The 23,775-nt window shown below is 34.3% G+C and overlaps 12 protein-coding genes and 3 pseudogenes across 15 annotated transcripts, besides 2 other annotated features; 11 read left to right on the top strand and 4 right to left on the bottom strand.

Moving 5' to 3' along the window:
• Window positions 1–3: 3 nt before the first annotated feature.
• Window positions 4–3,261, top strand: TVAGG3_0068570 (RH04127P family; the record flags this gene model as incomplete). Its single annotated transcript, XM_001303123.1, has 1 exon — window positions 4–3,261. One exon carries the CDS (start codon window positions 4–6, stop codon window positions 3,259–3,261), a length of 3,258 nt encoding a protein of 1,085 aa, XP_001303124.1.
• A 201-nt stretch (window positions 3,262–3,462) lies between these two features.
• On the top strand, window positions 3,463–4,253 carry TVAGG3_0068560 (profilin family; the record flags this gene model as incomplete). Its single annotated transcript, XM_001303124.1, has 1 exon — window positions 3,507–3,941. One exon carries the CDS (start codon window positions 3,507–3,509, stop codon window positions 3,939–3,941), a length of 435 nt encoding a protein of 144 aa, XP_001303125.1.
• A 103-nt stretch (window positions 4,254–4,356) lies between these two features.
• Window positions 4,357–5,910, bottom strand: TVAGG3_0068550 (armadillo (ARM) repeat-containing protein family; the record flags this gene model as incomplete). The annotated part of the gene is made up of 1 exon (XM_001303125.1): window positions 4,357–5,910. One exon carries the CDS (start codon window positions 5,908–5,910, stop codon window positions 4,357–4,359), a length of 1,554 nt encoding a protein of 517 aa, XP_001303126.1.
• Window positions 5,911–6,183: 273 nt separating this feature from the next.
• TVAGG3_0068540 (coiled-coil domain-containing protein 173 family) lies at window positions 6,184–7,638 on the top strand (the record flags this gene model as incomplete). Its single annotated transcript, XM_001303126.1, has 1 exon — window positions 6,190–7,563. One exon carries the CDS (start codon window positions 6,190–6,192, stop codon window positions 7,561–7,563), a length of 1,374 nt encoding a protein of 457 aa, XP_001303127.1.
• A 112-nt stretch (window positions 7,639–7,750) lies between these two features.
• On the bottom strand, window positions 7,751–8,161 carry TVAGG3_0068530 (uncharacterized protein; the record flags this gene model as incomplete). Its single annotated transcript, XM_051221604.1, has 1 exon — window positions 7,751–8,161. One exon carries the CDS (start codon window positions 8,159–8,161, stop codon window positions 7,751–7,753), a length of 411 nt encoding a protein of 136 aa, XP_051106590.1.
• Window positions 8,162–8,272: 111 nt separating this feature from the next.
• Window positions 8,273–8,933: a terminal%2Cinverted (terminal inverted repeat of Maverick-1C transposon ID:TVAGG3_0068370).
• Window positions 8,273–23,775: part of a mobile genetic element that runs on past the window's edge.
• On the top strand, window positions 10,579–11,434 carry TVAGG3_0068520 (annotated as a pseudogene). Its single transcript has one exon. A coding segment is annotated over exon 1 (856 nt).
• Window positions 11,431–11,832, bottom strand: TVAGG3_0068510 (uncharacterized protein; the record flags this gene model as incomplete). The annotated part of the gene is made up of 1 exon (XM_001303130.1): window positions 11,431–11,832. The coding sequence occupies one exon, from the start codon at window positions 11,830–11,832 to the stop codon at window positions 11,431–11,433; it is 402 nt and encodes a 133-aa protein (XP_001303131.1).
• TVAGG3_0068500 lies at window positions 11,858–12,472 on the top strand (annotated as a pseudogene). The gene has a single exon. A coding segment is annotated over exon 1 (615 nt).
• TVAGG3_0068490 (keratin-associated protein family) lies at window positions 16,246–16,635 on the top strand (the record flags this gene model as incomplete). The annotated part of the gene is made up of 1 exon (XM_051221603.1): window positions 16,246–16,635. One exon carries the CDS (start codon window positions 16,246–16,248, stop codon window positions 16,633–16,635), a length of 390 nt encoding a protein of 129 aa, XP_051106589.1.
• Window positions 16,655–17,185, top strand: TVAGG3_0068480 (integrase core domain containing protein family; the record flags this gene model as incomplete). Its single annotated transcript, XM_051221602.1, has 1 exon — window positions 16,655–17,185. A coding segment is annotated over one exon (531 nt), but the record flags the coding sequence as incomplete, so codon positions are not given.
• TVAGG3_0068470 (integrase core domain containing protein family) lies at window positions 17,255–17,740 on the top strand (the record flags this gene model as incomplete). The annotated part of the gene is made up of 1 exon (XM_051221601.1): window positions 17,255–17,740. The coding sequence occupies one exon, from the start codon at window positions 17,255–17,257 to the stop codon at window positions 17,738–17,740; it is 486 nt and encodes a 161-aa protein (XP_051106587.1).
• On the top strand, window positions 17,996–18,961 carry TVAGG3_0068460 (organellar and viral DNA polymerase type B; the record flags this gene model as incomplete). Its single annotated transcript, XM_001313733.2, has 1 exon — window positions 17,996–18,961. One exon carries the CDS (start codon window positions 17,996–17,998, stop codon window positions 18,959–18,961), a length of 966 nt encoding a protein of 321 aa, XP_001313734.2.
• Window positions 19,789–20,395, top strand: TVAGG3_0068450 (annotated as a pseudogene). The gene has a single exon. A coding segment is annotated over exon 1 (607 nt).
• TVAGG3_0068440 (uncharacterized protein) lies at window positions 20,899–21,372 on the bottom strand (the record flags this gene model as incomplete). The annotated part of the gene is made up of 1 exon (XM_051221600.1): window positions 20,899–21,372. One exon carries the CDS (start codon window positions 21,370–21,372, stop codon window positions 20,899–20,901), a length of 474 nt encoding a protein of 157 aa, XP_051106586.1.
• TVAGG3_0068430 (organellar and viral DNA polymerase type B) lies at window positions 22,289–23,173 on the top strand (the record flags this gene model as incomplete). Its single annotated transcript, XM_051221599.1, has 1 exon — window positions 22,289–23,173. A coding segment is annotated over one exon (885 nt), but the record flags the coding sequence as incomplete, so codon positions are not given.

Below are 23,775 nucleotides of genomic sequence, written 5' to 3'. Positions count from 1 at the left end.
TTAATGAGTGGAAAAATGGATGATTCATTTGTTGAAATTGAAGATCCAAATGCTAATGGGCAAGAGCCAACCCAACAGGAAATAGAAGACTATGCTGAATGGCTTGGTGCTGATTTACAAAAAGATCGTGATCTATTTTGGATCGCTAGAGAAGCACTTATGGCTCCAATTCCACCAGGATGGAAATTATATCAGAGAAGGGATGGTACTGGGGAACCGTTCTACTTTAACAGTCGTACAGGTGAATCTCTTTGGGATCATCCGTTAGATCAGCATTACAAAGATTTATTCGCGAAAGAAAAAGCAAAGAAAGAATCAGGAATACGCTCAGGTGGTCCACAATCCACTCAATCAAATACTCGTCCACTTGCAGCTTTAGGATCAAAACCAGGCACATCATCGATTGGTTCAAAGCCACTTGGAAGTCTAGGATCGCAAAGTGTTGCACCTATGAGCCTTGGACCTCTTAAATCTTCATCTGGAACTCCAATTATTATTTCTGCAGGTATTTCTTCAAATAACAATGCACAATATCAACGAGAATTAAATGATCTACAAGCTTCACACCGTCAAGCAATCGAAAGAGAAAATAACGATTTCAATCAGCAACTAAGTATCTTACGAGCTAAGCATGATACAGAGAAAAGCAACTTACAATCAAGAATGGATGATGAAATAGAATCCATACGTTCAGCTCATCGTAGAAAAATCCAAGATTTACGCGCTGCAAATCAAAGAGAAGCAGATCAAGAAGAAAGAGCATTATCTCAGATGCGTGCGAAAAAGGCTGATGCAGAAATCGAACTTAACCAGTTAAAGAAGAAACAGCAACAAGAAATTACAGATGCAGAATTATCTCATATCAATCAATTGAGAGAACTCAAGAATGATCATGAAAAAGAAATACAGCAAGAAAATAATAAGCATCGTGCTCAGTTAGAAGAGCTCAAGAGAAAGAATGATGATGCATTGAAAGATGAAAAGGCAAAACTCGATCAAGCACTAGAAGAAGCCCGCCGTAACAATAAGAATCAAATTTCTGCTGAAGAAAACAAGCGTCAAATCAGTGAAGCTGATAAAAAGGAAATCGAAGAAATGCATAAGAAACATGAAGAGGAAGTTGCTGAACTAAAGAAGAAATTTGAAGAGGAAATCAAGTCATTAAATGATCAACATGCTAAAGATGTCGAAGATTTGAAGAAGAAACTTCAAGCAGATCTCGACCAACAAACTAAGGATTTCGATCTCGAAGGAAAAGTGAACAAAATGAAGCAGCAAAGCCAATCATCAGAACCAATTGATGCATCTGCAAATGATCAAAAGAAGAAAGAATTACAAAGCCAATTTGATGCTGAAATTGAAAAGATGAAGAGAGACCATGAAAAGAACATTGCCAACCTCAAGAAACAACAGACACAAGAAGCTGAAAACGTTAAACTCACTGCAGGCCAAACAAAACAACTTGATGCAATGAAGAAAGATTTCGAAACACAAAAACAAGAACTTCAAAATGATTTCGATGAAGAAATCTCTCAAATGAAGCAACAACACAAGAGAGAACTTGATCAATTAAAGAAATCCCATCAAACAGCTGTTACTCAAGCAAAGATGACAGCTGATGAGCAGAAACAAATTGGAAAGATGAAATCACAATTTGAGCAAAAGAAAGAAGAGTTACAAAGCCAATTCGATGAAGAAATTGAGAATATGCAAGAAGAACATAACAAAGAAATGGAAGAAATCAAGAAACAACATCAGAAATCAATTGATCAAGCAAAACTTACTGCTTCACAGCAGAAACAATTAAACAACTTGAAGAGCGAATTCGAGCAGAAGAAAGAAGACTTGCAAGACGAATTCAATGAAGAAATCGAAGAACTCAAGGCAGATCACAAGAGAGAACTCGATAGACTCAAGAAAGGCCAAAAGAAACAGCTAGAAGCAGAGAAAATGAAACAACTTGATGAACTTCAAGAAGAAATCGATCAACAAAGAGAAGAAATGCAAGAAGCATTTGATGAAGAAATTGCTCAATTAAAGCAAAGACATCAGCAAGCAATGGAGAAACTTAAACGCCAGAATCAGAAACAGATTGAAAACGAGAAAGAGCAGAACGAGCAAGAACTCGAGCTTATCAGAACAAGATTTGAATCTGATCGCCTCAAAGAAGAATCAAATGCACAAAAGTCGAATTCTAGGAAATCATCTTCAGCTCGTAGATCTACAATTTTATCATTTGACAGCGATACAGTTTTCTCTGTTAGGCCAAAGAGAGAGAAGAAGAAAGGTAGTGATTCAGTTACATCTTCACAACATGATATTGGCTATCTTGGCCTTTCTTTCCCTGTTTCTTATGCTAAAACTGAATCAGGTGTTGGATCAATCCCATTCCTTTCGAACAGATCTCAAATGGTTGCAGATATTCAACCAAATATGTACGAGAGACAGATGTTGATGCAACAACAAGGATATGGAGACATGGGATATATGAACCAGAGCCGCATGAACAATCCAATGTCTCAGATGTCTATGATGAATCCACAGATGCAGATGATGAATCCTCAAATGCAAATGATGAATCAATCTGCAATGATGAACCAGTCACAAATGTCAATGATGAATCAACGCATGAGCATGATGAACCCACAGTACTCAATGATCAATCCACAGACAATGATGATGGATTCTCAATCTCGAATTGTTTCCGATCAAATCATCGAGTTCGATGAAAAAGTTCTCCAAAAGATGAAGAAACAAAAATTCAAACTCGAAAAAGTTAATAACACATTTGCAGCAACATATGGACCGCTTGTTGCAACCCTCAAGCAGCAGCTAGATGACGTAACAGCTGTTTGCGATAGCTACAAGAAGATGCTTGCTGATCAGAACAGAGTTCTTCAGCAAATTGTAAATGATTTCCAGCAACAAGCTCAGCAGATGACACATAATTTCAACAACAGAATTCAAGATGTTGAAAATTCATATAGAGTTGCTCTTATGGCGGCGCAAGGTCAGCCAATTGCTCCTGCTATTGCTGCAGTTCCTGCTCCTCAAGTTTCTGAAAGAAGAGGTCCAACGAGAACTATGAAATCTGCGAAAATTAAAAGAATAGAAAAAGTTTCAGACAATGATGATCAAATAGAGTCTGAAACAGAAAGATCTATTAAGAAATGGAAGATTGAGCAGAAGAAAGCTGCACGCAGTTCAAGAAGAGTTCAAGATCAGGTTGATGCTTTAAGAGCTATTCAGGATGATGATTAAAATAGTTATTGTATTGTGTTTTATTGGTAAATTAAACTATGTTATTAGTTTTGAATGTTAATTTATTAATCTTATTTATAATTTTAGCAAATCACAATGAAATGCTTGATTTTGAATTACCGAAGTATCTTACAAACGTATGGATAAAGCCTTTATTTCAGATTATATATTTCAATCAAGGAATCAAATATTCATACTTAATAATGAACAATAATAAGTCTATTATATCAATTCACAATTAAATTATGAATAGTATGATTCTTTCATCATGTTTTGATTTATTTATTCTTTTTGTTAACCAAATGATTCAATCTTACTTGAAAGAGGCTGAAAAGTTTGCAGAGCAAATAGTTATCATGGCATCAGATGGGACGATTTTAGCACAGACAAAGCAAATGGATTTCAACGAAGATGAATTGGGAAAAATTTCTATCTTAATTACGCAACCTGAAAAGAAAATAGGCACAACAATAGAATTTAGAAATGAAGAATATTTAGTAATTAATCATTCTATGAAGCATCTAATTGCAGTTCGAAGTTTCAACGGGATTGTTGCAAGAAAAATTCGAAATGGTTATATTGTTGCATATTTTAGTGAATCTCATGAAGCTGGAGAATGCTATAAGGCAATATCTGGGCTTGCAGATGGCATAGATTCACAAGATATTTTACCAAAGTAAGGCATATATAGTTTACTCTACTTGGCATTTAGCAATTTCAAAAATGCATAATATTCTTTTGATTTGCAATTACCTAACACTGAAAAATACAAAACATTTAATCTTTTTTCTAAAATAGCTAGATCTGCATTGCATTTAGAATATCTCCTGATGAAATGTATACGTAGAAGTTTATACCATAAATATGAATCCTTTTCTCAGGCTAGAAATGGTGACAGCACCTTATGAAATATTCGTGCTTTCTCCTGATAGCTGTTCTTTTTACTACTTCGAGTGCTTTCTTATTTCTTAGGAAACTTTCATAAAAAGCCATAATAAATGATTTTATTACATTTTGGGTTTATAATCGAAATAATTAGAAGAATTAATGTATTAATATTTCTTTATAATAATTACAAACAATATTTAGTGTTAGTTAATTTTCATTTAATTCCGAATTAACAAGATTCAGTAATTGGCTTGAAAGCTCGGAAACTTCGCTTTTACTATCATTTTCATTATCTTCTAACTCATCCCAGCCATCAAAATCAACAATTTTTTGGTGAATTAGAGCTCGAACTCCGAAATCTCCGGATTTTGAAGAATCAATGCAGATGATAAGGGATTTAATTGAATAAGAAATGTATTTTCTATATTGTAACTGATCTTCAAAGTATTCTATTAATTCAATATCTTCCAATATCAATTTATTAATTTCCTGAGGTTCCAAACTGCTAAGATAGCTAAATAACAATATAACAAAGTGCCCTTTGACTTCAGATATAGCCTTTGTCTTGATATATTCAAATATTTCATGAAAATATTCATTCGTAATAAGTGTGCGATATAATTCAGGTATTTCATTGAACAATTCTGCTAATAGATTGAAAGATGACTTTTGTTGATCAGTTGTTCCATTAAACGTATAAAAAATAATTTGATCAAAATTAATTTCAGGAATAAAATGTTTTTGAAGCATCAAAGTTATACAATCAATTGCAAAAGTAATGAGTTCATGAACATCCTCGATAGCTTCAGATTCTGAAAGAATCGAATTAATTAGGCCAATAATTCCATGATGATGTAAAATTCCTAAGTCAAGATCATCCGGCCAGTCCTCAATCATGTAATGGAAACGACTTATTATATCAGAAGCAGAATTTCCAATATCTTTTTCAATAGATTTTTCAAAAGCTTCCAAAATATCAAAAGCTTGAGATGGAAAAACTCCTTTCACAATACTTTCGGCAGAGTAATATGCTACTGCGCTAATTGCATCTTCCGAACGATGGCTATATTTTAATGAAGAATCAATCAAAAATCTAACTGGAATTTTCTCTAAAATATTAAAGCATATATCTTTTGAAATAGTTAAAATTAATCCAAGAGAATTAACAATCAAAATAAATGAGTCACTACTAAGTTCGCATTCAAATAATAAAAATCCGCAAACTTCGACAAAATCATTCTCTAAAAATGCGTTTTCAAATGTATCTTTGAACTCAAGTAGCATCATGCAGGTGCTCAAAGCATTTTCTTGAATTAATGGAAAATCATATTTGGACAATTCAAGTAATATCTGAACAATTCCTGATTTTTCGGTGTCATCACAAGATATAGCTTCATAATTTTCTAAAAAACTACGAATTTCGTTCAATTTATCAATGATTTTTTTGCGATTTTCTTGAATGATTTCAATATCTTCTTTTCGATCTGGTATTTCCGGTAATGTGATGTTAAAGTATGATTCTGTTAAAAATTCTCGCAAAAATGTATCATAAGATTCTTCGTTATTATTAAAAATTACAAGTTCTTGCATACTGGATACTAGATATTCAGTTATATCGACTGAGTCTGCTTGCGTATTCTTTCCTAGTACATTTTTGCTGCTTTTCAATCCTTCTTCTTTATAATTCATTGACACTTTTATCTTTTTTACTAACTTTGGGACGGCGGCAAGAACATTCGAGATCAATTCAATTGGAAGCATTTTGTTCTATATAAATGTGAAAAAAGAAATTTGATTATTTCTTTATTGTTATTATATGCTGCAATATGAGTGTCTGCTACTCGAAGTTCATCAGTTGCATTTGCACATGCTCCATATGAAATTACAAGTTCATCAATTTGTATTCCGACTCTAGATTGAAATTCACATGCAATTATATGAGATATTTTTGAGTACATAGCAATTGCAATAATATTTTGAAAAAAGTGATTTCTAACGAAGAGTAGCATTCACAAAATTTTTAATACGTTTTTTTTCATCATGACCCAAGCAGTTCCTATTCCTGATCACAATTACAGTATCCTGACTCCCGAGCAACTAGCGCTCCTTAAAGAGCGTGCTCAGCCCCGCAAATCCAAAGGAATCGATCAGGAACTTGAAATGAGCAGAACCCGTCATGAAAAGACGGTTACGCTTGTTTCTGGATGGCAAAACACAGTAGCTAGAAACAGACTTGACAGACAAACACGCCTTCAAAAAGAAAAAGAAGCCGAAGAACAGAGAAAAATATTAATCGACGAAGAAGAAAAGAAATTCCAAAAACTCAAAAAGCAAGCTACATTAGCGGAAGCCAAGAAGAAAGGATTCTTACAGCGCTCAGAAGTTCGTGCAGTTAATGCCCAACTTCTCCTTCATGAAGTCCAATTGGAGCGCCAAGCACAAGAAACTTTTGCAGAGCGTCGTAAGATTATGGAGATGCAGCGTCAAATCGAGGAAGACGAGATGGCAAGAGCTAAATACGAGCAAATGATTGCCAATGAAGAAAAAATCCGCAGGGAACGTAAGCAACGCGCCATTGAAGTTGCGGAAGGCTTCAAGAAGCAGAGAGAAGAGAAGATGGAACGTACAATGCGCGAAAAGCAAGAGCAATTCGAGGATGATTTATTCTTACGGAAAGAATACATTACAGAAGAAGAGAAAGCGAAAGAAATCGAGCGCCAGCGCAAGGAGAAAGCCAAAGAAGAAGTCAAACGTGCAATGGAGCAAAACAAAGAAATGGAATTTTTCAAGAAACGCAAAGCCGAAATCGAGAAAGCAGAAGACAAGAAGATCCTCGATATGGCCATCAAAAACATGGACGAAGAAGACGAGAGAAGGCGCGCTGAAGCCAAGAAGAAACAAGAAAAACTTCTTGCAAGACAAGCTCTTATCGATGCCGAAGCCGCTCGACAAGCATCGAACAAGAAGGTCGAAGAGGACTTCCTCGAAAAGCAGCTTGAAGAGGAGTACCAGAAGGAGCTCAAGCACATCAAGGAAATGACCGAAAAGAGAGACCGATTGATCGCTGAAAGAAAGAAAGACATGCTCGAAGCAGTCAAAATTCAGAACCAAAAGAAGGAAGCAGCCAAGAGAGACAAGAAGAAGAAAGCATTCCCAGATTACTCAAACGACGAAGCAGATGCAGAATCATACAAGAGAGAACTCCAAAAGTTGGCGAACCAGAAAGAAATTGCCGAGTTCCAGAGGAAGCAAGCTCAGGAAAAGAAAGAAAGAGAATCAGCAGAAAGAGAAAGAGAGAAACTCGAGTGGCAGGCTAAGATTGACAAGGACGCACAAGATACATATATCGCTCAGGATTACGCAAAGAGACTTCTTGCAAAGATGGCTGCAGACGACATGCTCGATGAAGATTAACTTTTTTATTTTGATATTTATTGTTTTATATTATTTTTTTATTTATTTTATTTTTATTTTTTTAGAGCATCGCGCTATATATTTTAAATGTTTCTTAAAACATATCTCTTTTAATTCTTGTATCATTTATGAACCCCTTTCCGCATTTTTTGATACATAAAGAATAATCTAGCTGAGAAAAGATCAACTAGACATCTGCTGCGTGGTAAATTGTTTTTATGTTGGAGAAACAATACTTTCGCAGTGTCAATTTGAACTTTTCTGACTTTGACAACAAATAATTTGAACAATTAGCGAGAGATCTGATGATTCCGGACATTTTATCGCTATAACTGTCATTGGAGTACCTATCGTACATGTCTACAACAAGTTCTGGGTCATAACTTTCAACAAATTTCGTAATTGTTTCTGCTTTCTGCTGAATAACGAGAGAACCGTCTTGTGGCTTGATGAGTTCAAACTGAAGAGGGAACTTGTTGCTCGATATTTTGGACGATAACGTTGAAAAATCAATGTCAATTGAAACATCTTTGAAGGTTATCGTTGTTTTTTCATCTCCTACCTTTAATTCGCCACCTATCTTTGAGACAATGACCAATACATTCTCTATAGTAGCATTTGCTGTTGAATTTTGAAGTAAATCGAGACATTGATTGGCAATTTTCGTAAAATCGCAGGATAATTGAGAAACAGGAATTGTATTCAATATAGTTAGTATGGGTTAGTTGGGTATGGTGGCACTGCGCACCTACTTACCCATGATATGTGAATTTGACACTTTACAAAACCGTTAACGTATATTTTACAACACAAACAACAACACCAACTTAACCTTAAATATTTACAAAACCGCCAAGCACTTCACCTCGCTAACGACTTCGCTAACGAACTCACTAATGAAAAAAATAAACGTTCTCATAAATTTTCTTCTATATCTTCATCGTCAATGTTAACTCTATTGTAGTCATACTTGAAGTCATAAAGTTTCTCAAGTTTTGAAATGCATAATCTTGTTAAATTACCTTCATCATCATAAGTTTTTATAAAACTACCATGACAATCTTTATACACAGTCAATGTATAATCTACTGGTCTAGGATGAAGTGTAAAGAACATGTTATACTCAGGAAGGAAGAATAAATGTTTAAATGTATGTTTGTTATATTTTTCGATTTGTATGAGTTGCTTTTGTTCTGTCATTTATAGAAAAATAAAATAAAAAATAAACTTAAAAATTAATGATATCACCACCCTCACACGTATGAAAACATAGCACAAAAATAAATTTAGGTGAAGTGGTGAGATCTCACCTCTTTTTTCACCTGTTTTTTCACCCTGTTGAATTCATTGCTTTATAACTCTCTTCCTTGGTTTCTTTTTAGTTGCTTTCTTCACGTCTGTCTCCAACTTGACTGTCTTTCTTCTTCGTCCGTAATGATACCAGTTACTTCCACCAGTCAATGGGTCAAATGGTCGTTCATAAGGGTTTCCATACATTCCATAGGACCATACGGAAGAACTACTGTGGAGAAGAAACATTTTCTTTAGTTCCATCGAATCTATTTAAATGCATTGTTTCACCTTTCATCTGGTCATTAAAGTCTTTTGCGTGTTTTGCAAACTCATCGTCCTTTCCTAAAGCATTTTCTGACTCAGTCGCAACCAAATTGGATGCTTTATTTATGAGCCCTATTTTATTTAATCTTAACTTCTTTGCAACCCAGCCCCAATCTTTCCTTTATTTGCATCTAATGTCTTTGAAACCCTTCCTCCACTCATTTTATTTACTGCGTCATAAGCTCCAAGTGCTTTTGCTCCAAATGCTAATGCTTTTGTTCCCATTGCGCCTAAAGCTGCCCAAGCTACCATTTACACATATTAAAATCATCTCTCTTCAATATTATCTCATAAAAGTTCTCGTTACTGGAGAAAGTCAATGAAACATAAGCGTTCTCACGGCTTCGCCCTCACCGCTTTGCGGTCTATCTAACTTCTTCTTATCTCATCTATACGCTTCAAAATGTCTGAACAATTGCTAACATCTTCTACAACAGTTATTCATCATGAATGACCTTCAAGAACAAGCTCATTTAATATGCAATTAAAATCATCTCAATAATGAGTCCATCCTTTCCGTCTTTGGGTAGCACAACATCTTCATTGAAGAAGGTTCGACAAGTCTTATGTTAAACTTACTGACAAAGTTTGTTATACTATAATGCTTCGGCGGCGAATACATGTAGTTTGAAAGACATAATATAGATTCTTCAGCAAATTCACTTATACTGGATTTTATAACAATGTTCTCACGAGACCAAATACCACCAATTGACAATCTTGTAAGCAATCCTGCTGAACCTTCTACTGTAAATGTCGATGGTAACATTCCACGAAGGTCATCTATTGACATCGTTGAGTCACTGAATTTAAATATTTTCTTAAAGCAATCGTCATTATCTCACCATGCAATAGCTTTGAAGTTTTCATTCGAATATACATCTGCTTCATTAAATGTAAACCTGACTTCTTGCAGAGACGACTTTAAAATCTATTGAGTTTGTTTCAAAATTATATGCTATGGTAACTTCTGAAGGTAATGGATGCCCTTCCGCAGTCAGTTGTTCTCTCACTACCGTTTGAAGCTTTGTATTAAAACTTTCATGTCATCTCCTGTATCTAAGTTCACATACACAGCAACAGGAAAAACTATCTGCTTCTTTGTTTCATCATTATACCTCAAAACATTAAAGTCTTCAATAATATTGTTCTTCCTGCTGGGATACTTCGAACCTGTCTGATTTCAATAGCTTTCTCACCTCCACATACTCTACCCAGTGTCTTGGATATTCATAAGTATACTGACTTTCTTGAATTTTGGTAGGTTTCATCATAACGTGTTCATAGTATATCTTTATACTCTTGTCAGTTAGACTCGGTGCTATGTTCTGAATATTTCTGACTTGCATTTTTAATGGAGATAAAATGAAGCATTTAATACATGACGTAGATGAAGACATGAATGAAACTACAGACAAACTTAACTCTTCTCTCATTCTTCCTTTCAGTAAGGACTATGAGTTCTGTTCAAATGGTGTTTATTTCTATTGTGGAAAGATGGGTTCAGGTAAGACATTTAACCTCATTCGTCATATACTCATAACAGAACGTTTAGGAAATGACTCATATTATGACCAAATCATTATATCAGCAACTTCAGACTCTATGGACTCAACAGCGAAAACATTTATGTCAAAAGTTCAAGCATCTGTCGTTAAAAGTTCCAGACAGTGAACTCATTGAATTTCTTCAACGTTACATTCGACGTAAGAGGAAATATTATGCCATCGTTGAATTTATACAGTCAGGAATGCAAAAGACTTCAGAAGAGATGGAAAGAATTATTGACAAACACCACTTACGTCAATACTCAGGAGTTTACGATATGAAACGACTGACAAACTACATTCTATCAAAACTTTCAAAATACCCATTCAAAAAATATCCTTCAAACACTCTGCTCGTTTGTGACGACTTCGCCGGAAAAGGTTTAGTGTCAAAACCAGACTCACCATTAGCTAACATCATTACTAAAGTCAGACATTACCACTTAACTGTAGCAATACTTATGCAAACATGGAGGTTTTTAGCTTTAAACATAAAACGTCTCATAACTGACTTCGTTATCTTTCAAGGTTTCTCACGCTATGACATTGAACTCATTTGGAAACATTCAGGTATAACATTACCTTTTGAAGAAATTTGGGAAGCATATAAGTCTCTCATCTCTCCTCGTTCATACCTTGAGATTCATATCATGACTAATACCATTAAAGTCAAAAATATTCCATGGGAACGACCAACATTGTTTTAAAGTTTAACCTTCAATTGACTGATGGTAAACAGATTCCATGCATCTCTGTCGCCATTTCTGTTAATATTTTTGCTGTCATTCATATCATCCACTTCCCCATCCGTTAGCTTTTGAGGATATGCGTTAGAATAGCTGTTCTTAAATGAAGGCTTTTCACCTTTGAGAGCATAAACTCTATAACTTTCTGCATACTTTATGTTTGAACCTCCTGAGCCATCATTGACATAAATTTTTATAGGCTTCCACCCTTTGTTCATGTTCCTGCTTCTTCCCTTAGCTCTTTTGTTCAGTAGTTCTACATCTTTATACACAGCTCCTGTCTCAGTGAATTCAACAATATTTTCATTCGTTAGCTTTACATTCAAACCCTTGTCGAGTATATTGTTCATTTCATACATATAAAAGGTTTTTATTCTATATGAAATGAGAAGCAAATCCATCTTAGCTGGTGCCGTTAATGTTCCAATTGAACCAACATCAAATGTTGACTCACGAACGACAAACAATATTGTCATAAAGAACTATAGTTCAGAGTGTTTGAAAGAAAAAGAACCAGAGCTGAAATCCCTGAATTTAAACTCAGCTTCAAACGCTAACGCTACATCAGATGTTAAGTTAGAGTATCCACCACTGGACCAAATTCTTTCAAGAGAAGCCAACGACAACCCTTACACAAATGTTCAAACAAATCCTTCAGATAACGTAGACCATTACCTTCTTCAGTTATACCAAACAATTTTACTCAAAGACGATAAGAAGCTTTTGACAAATCTTATAAGCAAGAACCAAATAATTCTAACAAAGGAGGACCTTGAAAATGTTATATCACAAATAACAGGAAACAATGTGTCATTGACTATCTCGACCCTGAAATCGAATGCTGTGGTCAAACGCCACCATTCATGAAAAATAGGTAACATCCGCATCATTGAAACACCAGGAACTACAGGAGTTGAGTTTAAGTATAAATATTCGAACGAGTATACAAAACTTTCAACAGAATATAAACTTTGCTTGAAATATGTTTTAGTAAATTAAAGCAATTTGTAATATCTATCCAAAACTTCTTCAACAGTATCGAACTCATCTTCATAATGCAAACCTAATCTTATTGACTTGGTGCAGTTTTCACTAACACAATATTTTTCTGTCTCTTGACTGACATAACTAACTCATTTGTTTCATCAAACAGCAACAACCAAAGTTCATGACCTAATACATAACATTCATACTTTATATTTTTAGCTCTGAGTTCTCTTGTAAGCTGTTGCATTTAATATTTTCTAAAAAGTCAACTTCAACAGTCATTCGCACTGGTGCCTTCAGTTCTACAGGCTCTCCTTGAAAGTCAACAAGTCTGAATTGCATGTCTTTCAAATTATGAGGACTAATGCGAACCCATTTACCTAAATGAGTTGCTATGACAGGAACGTTTGGAATGAACATTGAATTGACTGCATAACAGAAGGATTATATTCTACTGAACCTTTACTATTAACTCCTGAAATACCTGTGACATTAGCTATTTTTGACTCAATGTATAAACAATTACCATAACATACGTATGGAACAGATTTCATCTCAATCGTTTTGTCAACACTTTTCAAAGGAAATGTCATATGGTATGCACCCAAAAGAATTGTACTCTATGACTCATTCGTGTTATCTTAAACTCCTTCGCATAACTGAACTTCAAAACTCCTGCAATAAGTTTAACATTCATTAAGTTTTCTTCGTTATCCTTGTTTATTGTAGTATTTATGAGAGCATTTAACACTCCAGCTAATGTTTCCATCTTATATTCTACATTATTGTGAAATCTTATTTCGTGCTTCTTTCCATCTATTTCAATCTCCATGAAATCTGTTTCGAGTTATACGAAAAGCGATAGTATTGAAGTCAACATTCTGAATGCAAGCGCCTCATTCTGTAGACCTAAGTTTGTTTGTAGCTTTACTGTCCCGTATTCGTTTGGGTCTGTACTTTGCAAATAGAACAACATTTTATTCTCATTAAAATATGAGCTGCATATGCGTATGAAGCTGACAGAGCTAAACGTTTATATTTTGGTCAATACTCTCTCACACTTACTGACAAATATATTGTTACTGATGGAAATACTGAGAAATACATAACATGGAAGGACTATGAAAAGTTTGACCCTATTTTAACTCCATGTACTATGCCATTCATTGTAAATGGTGAAATCGTCATGAAGAACGACACAACTGTTTATAGGTCTGTATATGAAGCTCTTGAAAGCATTCTTAACTTCAATCCTTCAGGGTTCGATACAAAAACAACTCCTTCGACAATGCCATTCATTGTAAATGGTGAAATTGTGTCAAAAAATAATGAAACAGTGTATAAGTCAGTGTATGAGGCGCTGAACTATATGCTTCATTTCAATCCTTCTGGTTTTGACCCACAAATAACTTCATGTACTATGCCATTCATTGTAAATGGTGAAATCGTCATGAAGAACGACACAACTGTCTCAAAGTCTGTTCGTGATATTTTAGACTACTTGCTTCATTTGGGTCCTACAGGATTTGACCCATATACAACTCAATGTCAAGTACCATTCATAAACGACTCAGCAGAAATAAAACTCAAAACGTCAACAGTAGATGAAGCAATTGCTGACTCATTGACAAAACTTCTTGATATAATAATGAGGTTCAATACATTCAAAACAACATATGAAACCTTTAAGAAAAATTATGACGATTTCTTTAAAATTACATACATCGAGCCTTCTGCTCCTCAAACACCAGACTATGCATGCCTTAAAATAAAGGCTGCACGGACACAAGTTAGAACATTGACTTTTGACGGAGATAATATCGTTAGAGACGTTACACCTGGAGACACATTACTTACGAAAGAATACTTAAAAAGTCATATCAGTGATTTTGTGAAAGTAGAACAAAGTGGAGCAGGTAAGAGTTGGTTAGGGTGGTTGTTTACTTTATTTTCATCAGGTGTAACAACTGCATCTCTTATAACCATGCAAAGTGAGATAGATGCACTCTGGGCTTTTCTTGGTGGCATAGATAGCATGAAGTTTTATGTTGAGTTTGCTAAATTACATGGAAATACAGGAAGTTTCTTTGACGGTCTCAAAAATTTATGGGGTAAAGTAACATATAATACAAAGAAACTAACTAACTGGGCACTCAAACGTAAAAATATGTTCGACGGACTTGCTTACAACCCTCGTCTCGGAATTATTGAACAATAATTTACATCCTTTAATGGCAGCAAGAGATTTAGATGAAGGAGGACAAGTGGTTCAAACAATTGTTGAAAATCTACTGAATATATATCCTGAGTTTAAAGAAGTTTTAACAGCAACAAACACAACAATTCGTGAAAACTGTATAGTGTTTAACACTGAAGATAATATTTTAGACTATATGTTCGTTGTTTTAGGTCAGTTAGCTAAGACAATAAAAGAGAAAGGTATTGACTCAGTCATAACAGTTGAAGATGTAATGTTAAGAAAGACTTTTGACTCATTGTTTCAAGAACCAAAAGAAGTAGTTAGTCTTTATGAAGTTTTGAACGCAATGCTGACAAAAATAAATGAAAGTGACACTGGTAACATAAGTGAAGCAAAAGTTGTTGAACTTCTTTCACAAAAAGCAGATAAAAACCATGTTCATTATATAAGTTCAGACGAACAGATTATAACGGACTACCATGGATATTTAACACGAAGTGATGAAGCGAAGACAAAAAATGTTAATGAAAGAAGATATAAATTCATTCGTGCTAAAGGTTATGACATAAGCTGTACTGTACAGTATGATGTAGCTAAAGCACCAGAAGCATTTGGTTATACCGGTGAAATATACGCTTCATACTTCTTTGTTAACGGTGTATTAGTTGAACCAAGATTTACTTTGAGAGTTAAGGCAAAAATAACGTTTGAAGATGCTATTAAAAGTAAAGCTGACAAAGATGAACTTGACGCAACGAACAAAGTTTTGAAATCTCATAAACACAATATCTCCGATATAAATGAACTTCAAGCTACATTAAATAGTAAAGCTGACAAGAACCATACACATAAATCCTTCACTACTGTTAGAGCAGACGACATAATATTGAACTATACCCTTGGTTCAAGTGCACCTTTAGAGAATCCAAGTACAAGCGTAAAAGATACACTAAACAATTTAGATAACAGATGTATGAACATTGAAGGTCATGCCAGAAACTTTGAAACACATGAACTACCAGCAATGTTAGATAAGAAAGCTGACAAAGAACATACACATAAATCCTTCACTACTGTTAGAGCAGACGACATAATATTGAACTATGATTTGGGTTCAAGTGCGCCTTTAGAGAATCCGAGTACAAGCGTAAAAGATACTCTTAACAATTTAGATAACAGTTGCAGGAATATCGAAGGTCATGCCAGAAACTTTGAAGCATATGAACTACCAGCAATGTTAGATAAGAAAGCCGACAAAACTTATGTAGATGAAAATTATGCAAAGAAGTTGGAAGTAAATGCTGCGCTTAATGGAAAAGCCGACAAGAACCATACACATGAAGAATTTCAAACAATCAAGATTAAAGAAATTAAAGCATGCATCGAAATAGTAACAAAAACAGGAAGAAACGGTGCAACTGTACAAGAACAAAGAATTTATCCTCCTACTTTTCCTAATGGTTTAATAACAAACAATATAAATATTGTAGATGGCAAAGGATTTATAAATGTTAAACATGAACTTCAAACAATGAAGACTCAGATTCTTGAAACCATATATCCTATAGGCTCTATTTATACGTCAATGAACTCAACAAATCCAGCAAGTGTTTTAGGTTTTGGTACATGGCAGCAGATTGTAGACAAATTCTTATACTGTGCTAACTCTTCAAAGCAAACAGGAGGTTCGAAGAAAATTACTGAAGCAAACCTTCCACCGCACACTCATACAGGAACTACAAACTTTTCTGGCGACCATAGCCACTCATTAAGAGACCACCCATTATACAACTCAGAGTATGAAGCTGGCAATGATGTTTTATCTCCATCTTATAACAATGCAGCAAAAAAGACTTTTCGACAAACTGAACCGGGAGGAAATCATGTCCATACTTTCACAACAAATCCAACAGGCTCGGGTGCAGATTATATGCCACCATTTGTGACTATATTCGCATGGTACCGTCTTGAATAAAATCTTTAACTTTACATAAATGAGCTTGAAAGAAGTATTCGAACAACATCCATGGAGGTCATTTAAGAAATTCAATGAAGCTGCAAAGAGTTGGGGATTTACTAACAGAGCTGAAGTGAAAAGGTTCTTTGACAAAAATGTTGTACATCAAACAAAAATAAACCCTTACGACTACTTTTTACCAATTTACTCCAACACTCCTGACGCATACCAATTTGACACTCTCGTTCAGAGTAAGAAAGGAGGACATAAACCATTCCTCATCTTCATTAATGTTAACACTCGTAAAGCATATGCATATCCAATGAAAAATAAAGGAACTCGTGAAGTGTTAAGAGTTTTACAAAAGTTTGTAGCAGAACATAGCCCAAGTACTTTAACATCAGACCAAGACAGTGCATACCTCAGCAATGAAATCACAGATTTTCTCATTAAGCATAACATAACTCACTACACTACTGAAGACCATAACCATAACATACTCGGCATCATAAACCGCTTCATAAGAACGCTCAGAGATTTAAACCAAGAGCGAGACTTTACCGAAGAAACAATGAAACATTTCACCGAAGTTTACAATTCCTCAACACATTCTACAACAGGGCATACACCAAATTCAATGACACAACAACAAGAAGAAAAGTATATACAAAAGAAACGAAGCCAAACACAAAATATCAGAAATTCAACACAATTTACCCTCATTCCTGGTACAAAAGTTCGTGTAGTTCTTGACGACAAACCGTTGACAAAGAAACGTTTAAGGTTAAGTAGAAACTATTATATCGTAGACTCTACGCAAGGTAATGGATATCTTATAAAAGCTGCTGACGACTCTATTGCGTTTTACCCTCGTCACAAATTAGTCGAAAGTAGTAATGGCAAACTTGCTGAAACCATTGACGAAGCAAAGCGAGGAGTGGTTATTGAAATACTTGGCTATAACATAAACGATGACACTTATAAAGTAAGATATGAAGGAGGCGTTGAAGATGTTATACCATCTAAGAACTTGAGAGAGTCAAAATCAACACATCTGGGACCATTAGAGCGGGAGTACTGGAAAGACAAAAATAAGCCAGAAAGAATAAGAAAATTCTTCTAAACTTTTTCATTAGATGTAAATCAGACATGAATGAGAACAGTCATGATATCATTAATGGTACCATTTATTTTAACATAAAGACGCAAAGCGGCGAGGACGAAGTCCATGACCAAAAATATATTTTAGGTGAAGAGGTGAGATCTCACCTGTTTTTTCACCTCTTTTTTCACCCTCACGAATTTTCATGAATTTCCTTAAGATAGAAAAATAAAGTTAGTTTTATTTTTATTTATTTTTTTATTTTGTATAAAAGATATGATTTCAACAATCGGCACAACAACAATTCAAGCCACGAACGGCGGGACTCTGTCCACAACTACAGCACCAAACTCGCTAGTCATGATTCCTACGTCAATGTTAGTAGAAATGAAAAGCTTCATTCCTTCTTCATTTACTTTCGAAACAGAAATACAAAAAATAAAGCAGGAACTTTTAACAAGTAATTTAGACTGTAGTGCGAAAGATGAAACAAATGAACAGTATCTTTATGAAATGGAGGACCTCATCGACCATTTGCCTAAACTACCTGAAATTCAGCAGCAAAAACTAACTATTCCTGAATTCGACGAAATTGAAGTCAAAGCAACTGACTCAGTAGAAATAAATAAGTTCATACGAAAGGTAAATTATGAATTCCTTGGTTTTCATTGCAACCATAAAGTTATGGACAAAGATTGCGACATGGTATATAAGAACATCTCTGACATATATAAATCTGGGGAGTTTAAGACATACGACAACTTTGTTTCATTAGTTGCAAAATGTGTATGGCAGCTAAGAGATAAAGATAGAAGAGGTAAGGTATGGAATGAACAGATAAAACCAGCAGCTTTTGAGTTAAAGAAAACCATTGACGCTTTAGTTATTTTAGCTGGTTTTATTTCAATGTATAACGCAAAAACGATGCCGCAATGTTCAAAATGTAAAGCAGCAATAAGAAAATATAACTACTCAGTCAAAGAGATAGAAAGAATGCGAAACGACTATGCAGACTTAAAGAAAGAAGCAGAAAAGCCAGCAGAAGATAAAATGGATATGTTGACATTTCTTAATAAAAACTATCCAACAGCAGAAGATTTCCTTCTATCTGACGTCAAGAAGAAATATAAAGAAACCTTCGGCATTGTTAAAACTTTTGATATCCTCATCGAAGAAATAGAAGCTACGAAATTGTTTAGGATTTCAAATATACATCGTACAATTCATGTAAAACGCTTGTGAAAAAAGAGGTGAAAAATTAGGTGAAAAAAAAGGTGAGATCTCACCTCTTCACCTCAACATTATTTTTATTGAATTCAGCACAAAAATAATGAATTTCATTAGTTATTTTGTATGTAAAGACAGTAATGACAAACATTGAGTTTGAAACAGTTAGAAAGATAGACAATGACACCAAAGTGGTTAGAATAGGTGATTTAAACGTAAGATACTCAAAGAAATACAACAAATATTCTTTGTCAGACATTATATCTCCATCTGGAAAGAAAACAAACGACTGGGTTAGAAATGCTTCAACTCAGAAAATTTTGACAAGAAATCCTGAGCTTATGATATCAGTAGCATTTCATGGAACAAGAGCATATCTTATAGACAAAAGTCTTATACCAATAGTTTTGTTATGGTTAGACCCAGTTGTTGGATATAACTTCATAACATATGGTTCATTCGATACGGAACGTTGCAGTGAAGGCTTACTTTACATCGTTCAGAAACCGAAGGACTTCAACACAAAAAGATATAAGATAGGAAGGACATATAATATAACTCAAAGATATGACAGTACAGTCAATAGAGTCAAGGTTGTGTTTGTTAATGATATGAGAGCTGCTGAAACAGAACTGCTTGAAGTTTTTGAGAAAATGTATGGTGCTCCCACGAAAGGTAAAGAAACGTTTGAAGTAGATGAGATAGATAAAGCTATAAAATTATTTGACGAAGTTGCTGAAAAATACATGTAAAGCGTTTATTTTTGGTCTTTTGTGAAAGTCAGAAAATAAAGTTAGTTTTATTTTTATTTATTTTTTTATTTTGTATGTAAAGACAGTAATAACATCAGAGAACACAACAACAGTTATAGTCCATGAAGCTATAAATGAAGAATACGAGTACATACAGTATAACAAACAGTTACGTCTCATTCGTTCAGTCAAAGACGATATGTACAAATGCAAAGTATAATGAATGCTCTTCGTTCTACAAAGCAAGCATATCATTGGTTTGAAAACCAACAGACAAAAGAACTTTTAGAAGAATTTCCTCATATGATTGCTTCCCTCGGAAAACCGAGAGAAGAGATTCCGTACGAAAATCGCAAGAATTTGGCTCCTGGTTTGAAAGGTTATTATGTTCATAGACTTTTAGTAAACGCTGTAGCAATGTGGGCTTCACCTCGTTATGCTTGTTATATTTTCATGATGTTAGATGAACTATATAAAGCAGAACGTGGAGAGATGGAAAAGAAACTTCAAGCAAAAGATGAAGTCATTGAATCCAAAGACAAAAGCATACAGAAAAGAATACCGCGTTCGGTACCAAAAGGAAAGGAAAAGAGTTATAAGTATATGATATATACTGAAGAGTTGGAGAAAGAAGAAGATAAAGATGTGGTTATGTTGCATTTAGTCAGAAGAAACAACAAGAGCTTTTATGACTTAGCTAAAATATATAAATCTGACAGAAACTGGTTCTATCGTGAAAACTTACCGATTTCAATGACACCGAATGAGCAAATAAAGGAAATTGTCAAAAATACTCTTCCTCAAACACACTATGACATCAAAGGTTGCACAATACTTACATTCAAAGAAGACTTAACATTACTGAAGGAAAAAATAACAGAATATTTCGATAACTTCAAAGAGGAAGAATAAAAAAATCTAAGCTAATTTTATTTTTTTATAAAATTTTATCTCATATGAAAGAACATGAATTTAGAATATTCGGAACTCATGACAGAAGAAGAGAACGAACAACATGTAAAAGATTATGCAAAATTTCTGAAGACATACAAAGCATTTAAACAATATCTAAATGCTTCTAAAGATTATGCAAAATTTCTGAAGGTATATAAAGCTTATGAAAAAGCGTATGAAAAGTTTATACATTGGGGAATTGTTGTAAAATATCGATATGAAGACTAACCAAAAATATATTTTTGCTTAAATAGCTTCAGGGTCTATTTCTTCAACCATTTCACTTCCTTCGTCAATGTCAATAGAAGCTTCTTCAACCTTTGGTAAGAATTTCTGTATAACATCTTTGTTCGTTATTGTCTTCAGAGATGAAGGATAATATTTCACATTTGTTTCACCCTTCTTATATTCTTTCTGTTCGGAAAGATTTAAAGCAATACTGAAGAAGTCAATATTAGAGTTCTTTATAACAGTATAATGAGTATCTTTGACATTCACGAAGAAACTCTTTTGTTTCAAAACTACTGCTAACTCTTGTGAAGTATAACGTTTGCGGTCAATGACGATAGCTAATGGTCTGACATACTGACCAAACTTAGATTCTTTCACAAACTTCTTGTTAAAGATAACATTAACATTTGAAGCATTATTGAACTCATTCTTGATGGCAGTAGCGAGAGCATTGTATGAAAAGAACTTGCAATCTTGCATGTGTTTCATTAAAATAAAAATATTAAATTATTTTGAAAAATAACTTAAAAAAATCTAATCTAATTTTTTCAAAAAATATTTTTTTATTTCCTACTAAAGATGTATCGGAAGTTGTCTAAGTTAGAACACTCGGAAATAAAACAACTTCTTACAGAAGCTAACATAGAGTGCAAAACATTACGCAACAAACAAAAAAGCACTCGCTGACTTCATTAAAGACTATAATGGTGCAATAAGTTATGATAGAATTCATGAGTTCATAAAGCCGCAACGCGGCGAGGACGAAGTCCATGCAAGAGCATTTCCTTTAAATGACGTTGCTATTGACTTATATCATAGACGTTCAGTACCTCATGAAGTAAGAAGAGAAATGTTTGACATAACAAATGCAAACGTTGGTGAAACAAGAAGAAGAGACGACACACTGAAACAACAGAGAAGAGAGATGTTTAAGAGCGCTATAGAACAAGTTCGCAAAGCTAACGATGTCATTCGTTCCATTGACGACAAACCAAAAGAAGGTGAGAGATGGTTAAAGAAAGATGAAGAGAATAGGAAGAGAAATGTGAAGTCAGGCAATAGACTCATTGACTTTAACATCGAAGCTTTAGATGAACCAAACAGAGACTACTTACACAAACATTTCGGTAAGGTTTTCATGAGACTCTTAGAGAAAATTAAAATAAACTCACAACAGAGATGGATGGTATGTTATAAACTTGGTGGAAAGTATGAATGTTCTACGTTAAACCTCAATAATATTGGAACATTACTACATCAGCTCTTGAAGGAGAACTTTATATCAGAGATAGAAGCAAATGCTGCAGGTATTGTTGAAATGCACTATGACTTCTTCTTGACAAACATAAAGAATCTTACTGAAATAAAGATGTATGATTTAACAGAATATGAAGGCTTAACGATGTCAGATGTAAAGAAAGGCAAACCAAAAAAGAGACCATATAGAGATGAAAGCACACTGACAAATGACCAGAAAGCCATTTTGGAAGCTCTTAAGCAAACAGGAAACCCAGCACTTATAGAAAGCTTTTGGAAAGATAATGGTGAAAAGAAGTTTTATAAGAAGAGAAGCGGTCAGTTCTGGAAGTATCTTTGCACATTACCTATAAATCTTGAACGCTACCAAATCTTCAATGAACTGAACAAAAGAACTGCAACACTTATGACAGAAGACAATTGTTTCGTTTATGCTTGCATTCAGGCTGGAGTAGATGGAGAGACTATTGACCACATGAGAGAAGTCATTCGTGTTAGAGACTTTCCTCAAAGTAAAGTACAAGAAATTTCTGACGCAACAGGTATAGCATTTAATGTTACCATTGGTTATTTCAATGACTCAAGACATAATGAAATAAAGAGATACATACCAAAAGAATGTGAAACTGTTCGAACTATTGACTTACTTCTTGTTGAAGACCACTACATGCTAAATGAAAGATTACCAATGACAACATATTTCATTCGCAACTATATAGAAATCTTGAAGGAGTGTGGTGGAATGAACATTGAGAAACAAATGAAGATTTATACAAAGAGAGAAGATAAATATGTAGTTCGTTATGATAGAACAACACCGTTATGGGATGTTATGAAAACATTGTGGGAGTGCAAATATTTCGAACCTATTTCTTATGGAGAACTTTTCACATATACGACTGACTTATATAAACAGAACCTTGCACCATTTAAAGATTTGACATATGCTCCAAAGTATTGTGTACAACTGAAGAAGAAAGCCGAGTCAAAAGAAGTAAATAAAAATAAGTGCAAGTTCATTCCTGAGCACGTTTTCTTTGCTGACTTTGAGTGCAGTACGATGGCTTTCATAAAGCTTTTAACATATGTTACGACAGTGAAGATGGTTCAGTGAGTGAAAGCATTTGGGGTCAGAACTGTGCAACAGAATTTTTGGAACGACTTCCTGACAAGAGTTTAATATATTTCCATAACCTCAGTTATGATATAAACTTCATCTTAAGACACATGACAGAAGTGAAAGGAACTCCCATCATTAAAGGTTCACGAACAATGCAAATAACTGGCTTATATAAAGGAAGGGCAATTATTATAAAAGACTCTTACAGTGTTATAAATAAGAAGCTTAAACTATTTCCTGCTATGTTTAACTTACAAACAGGACCGAAAGAAGTATTTCCATACAACTACTACAGCAGTGTTTTGTTAGCAAATGACAACAGAACTGGTGTCATTTCTGAAGCATGTAAGTTTATCCGGGATGCAGATACATTCATGAAAAACATAGATTCCATCAAAGGTTGCAGAATAGATGAAACCACTTCGACTTAGAAAAGTATAGCATTTTATTGCAAACAAGATGTAAGAATTTTAAGAGAAGGTTTTGTTAAGTTCCGCAATGACATATTGAAAGAA

The sequence above is a fragment of the Trichomonas vaginalis genome, chromosome IV, assembly GCF_026262505.1.
Source record: "Trichomonas vaginalis G3 chromosome IV, whole genome shotgun sequence".
Taxonomy (NCBI): domain Eukaryota; phylum Parabasalia; order Trichomonadida; family Trichomonadidae; genus Trichomonas; species Trichomonas vaginalis.
This window is presented reverse-complemented; position numbering and strand designations above follow the sequence as displayed.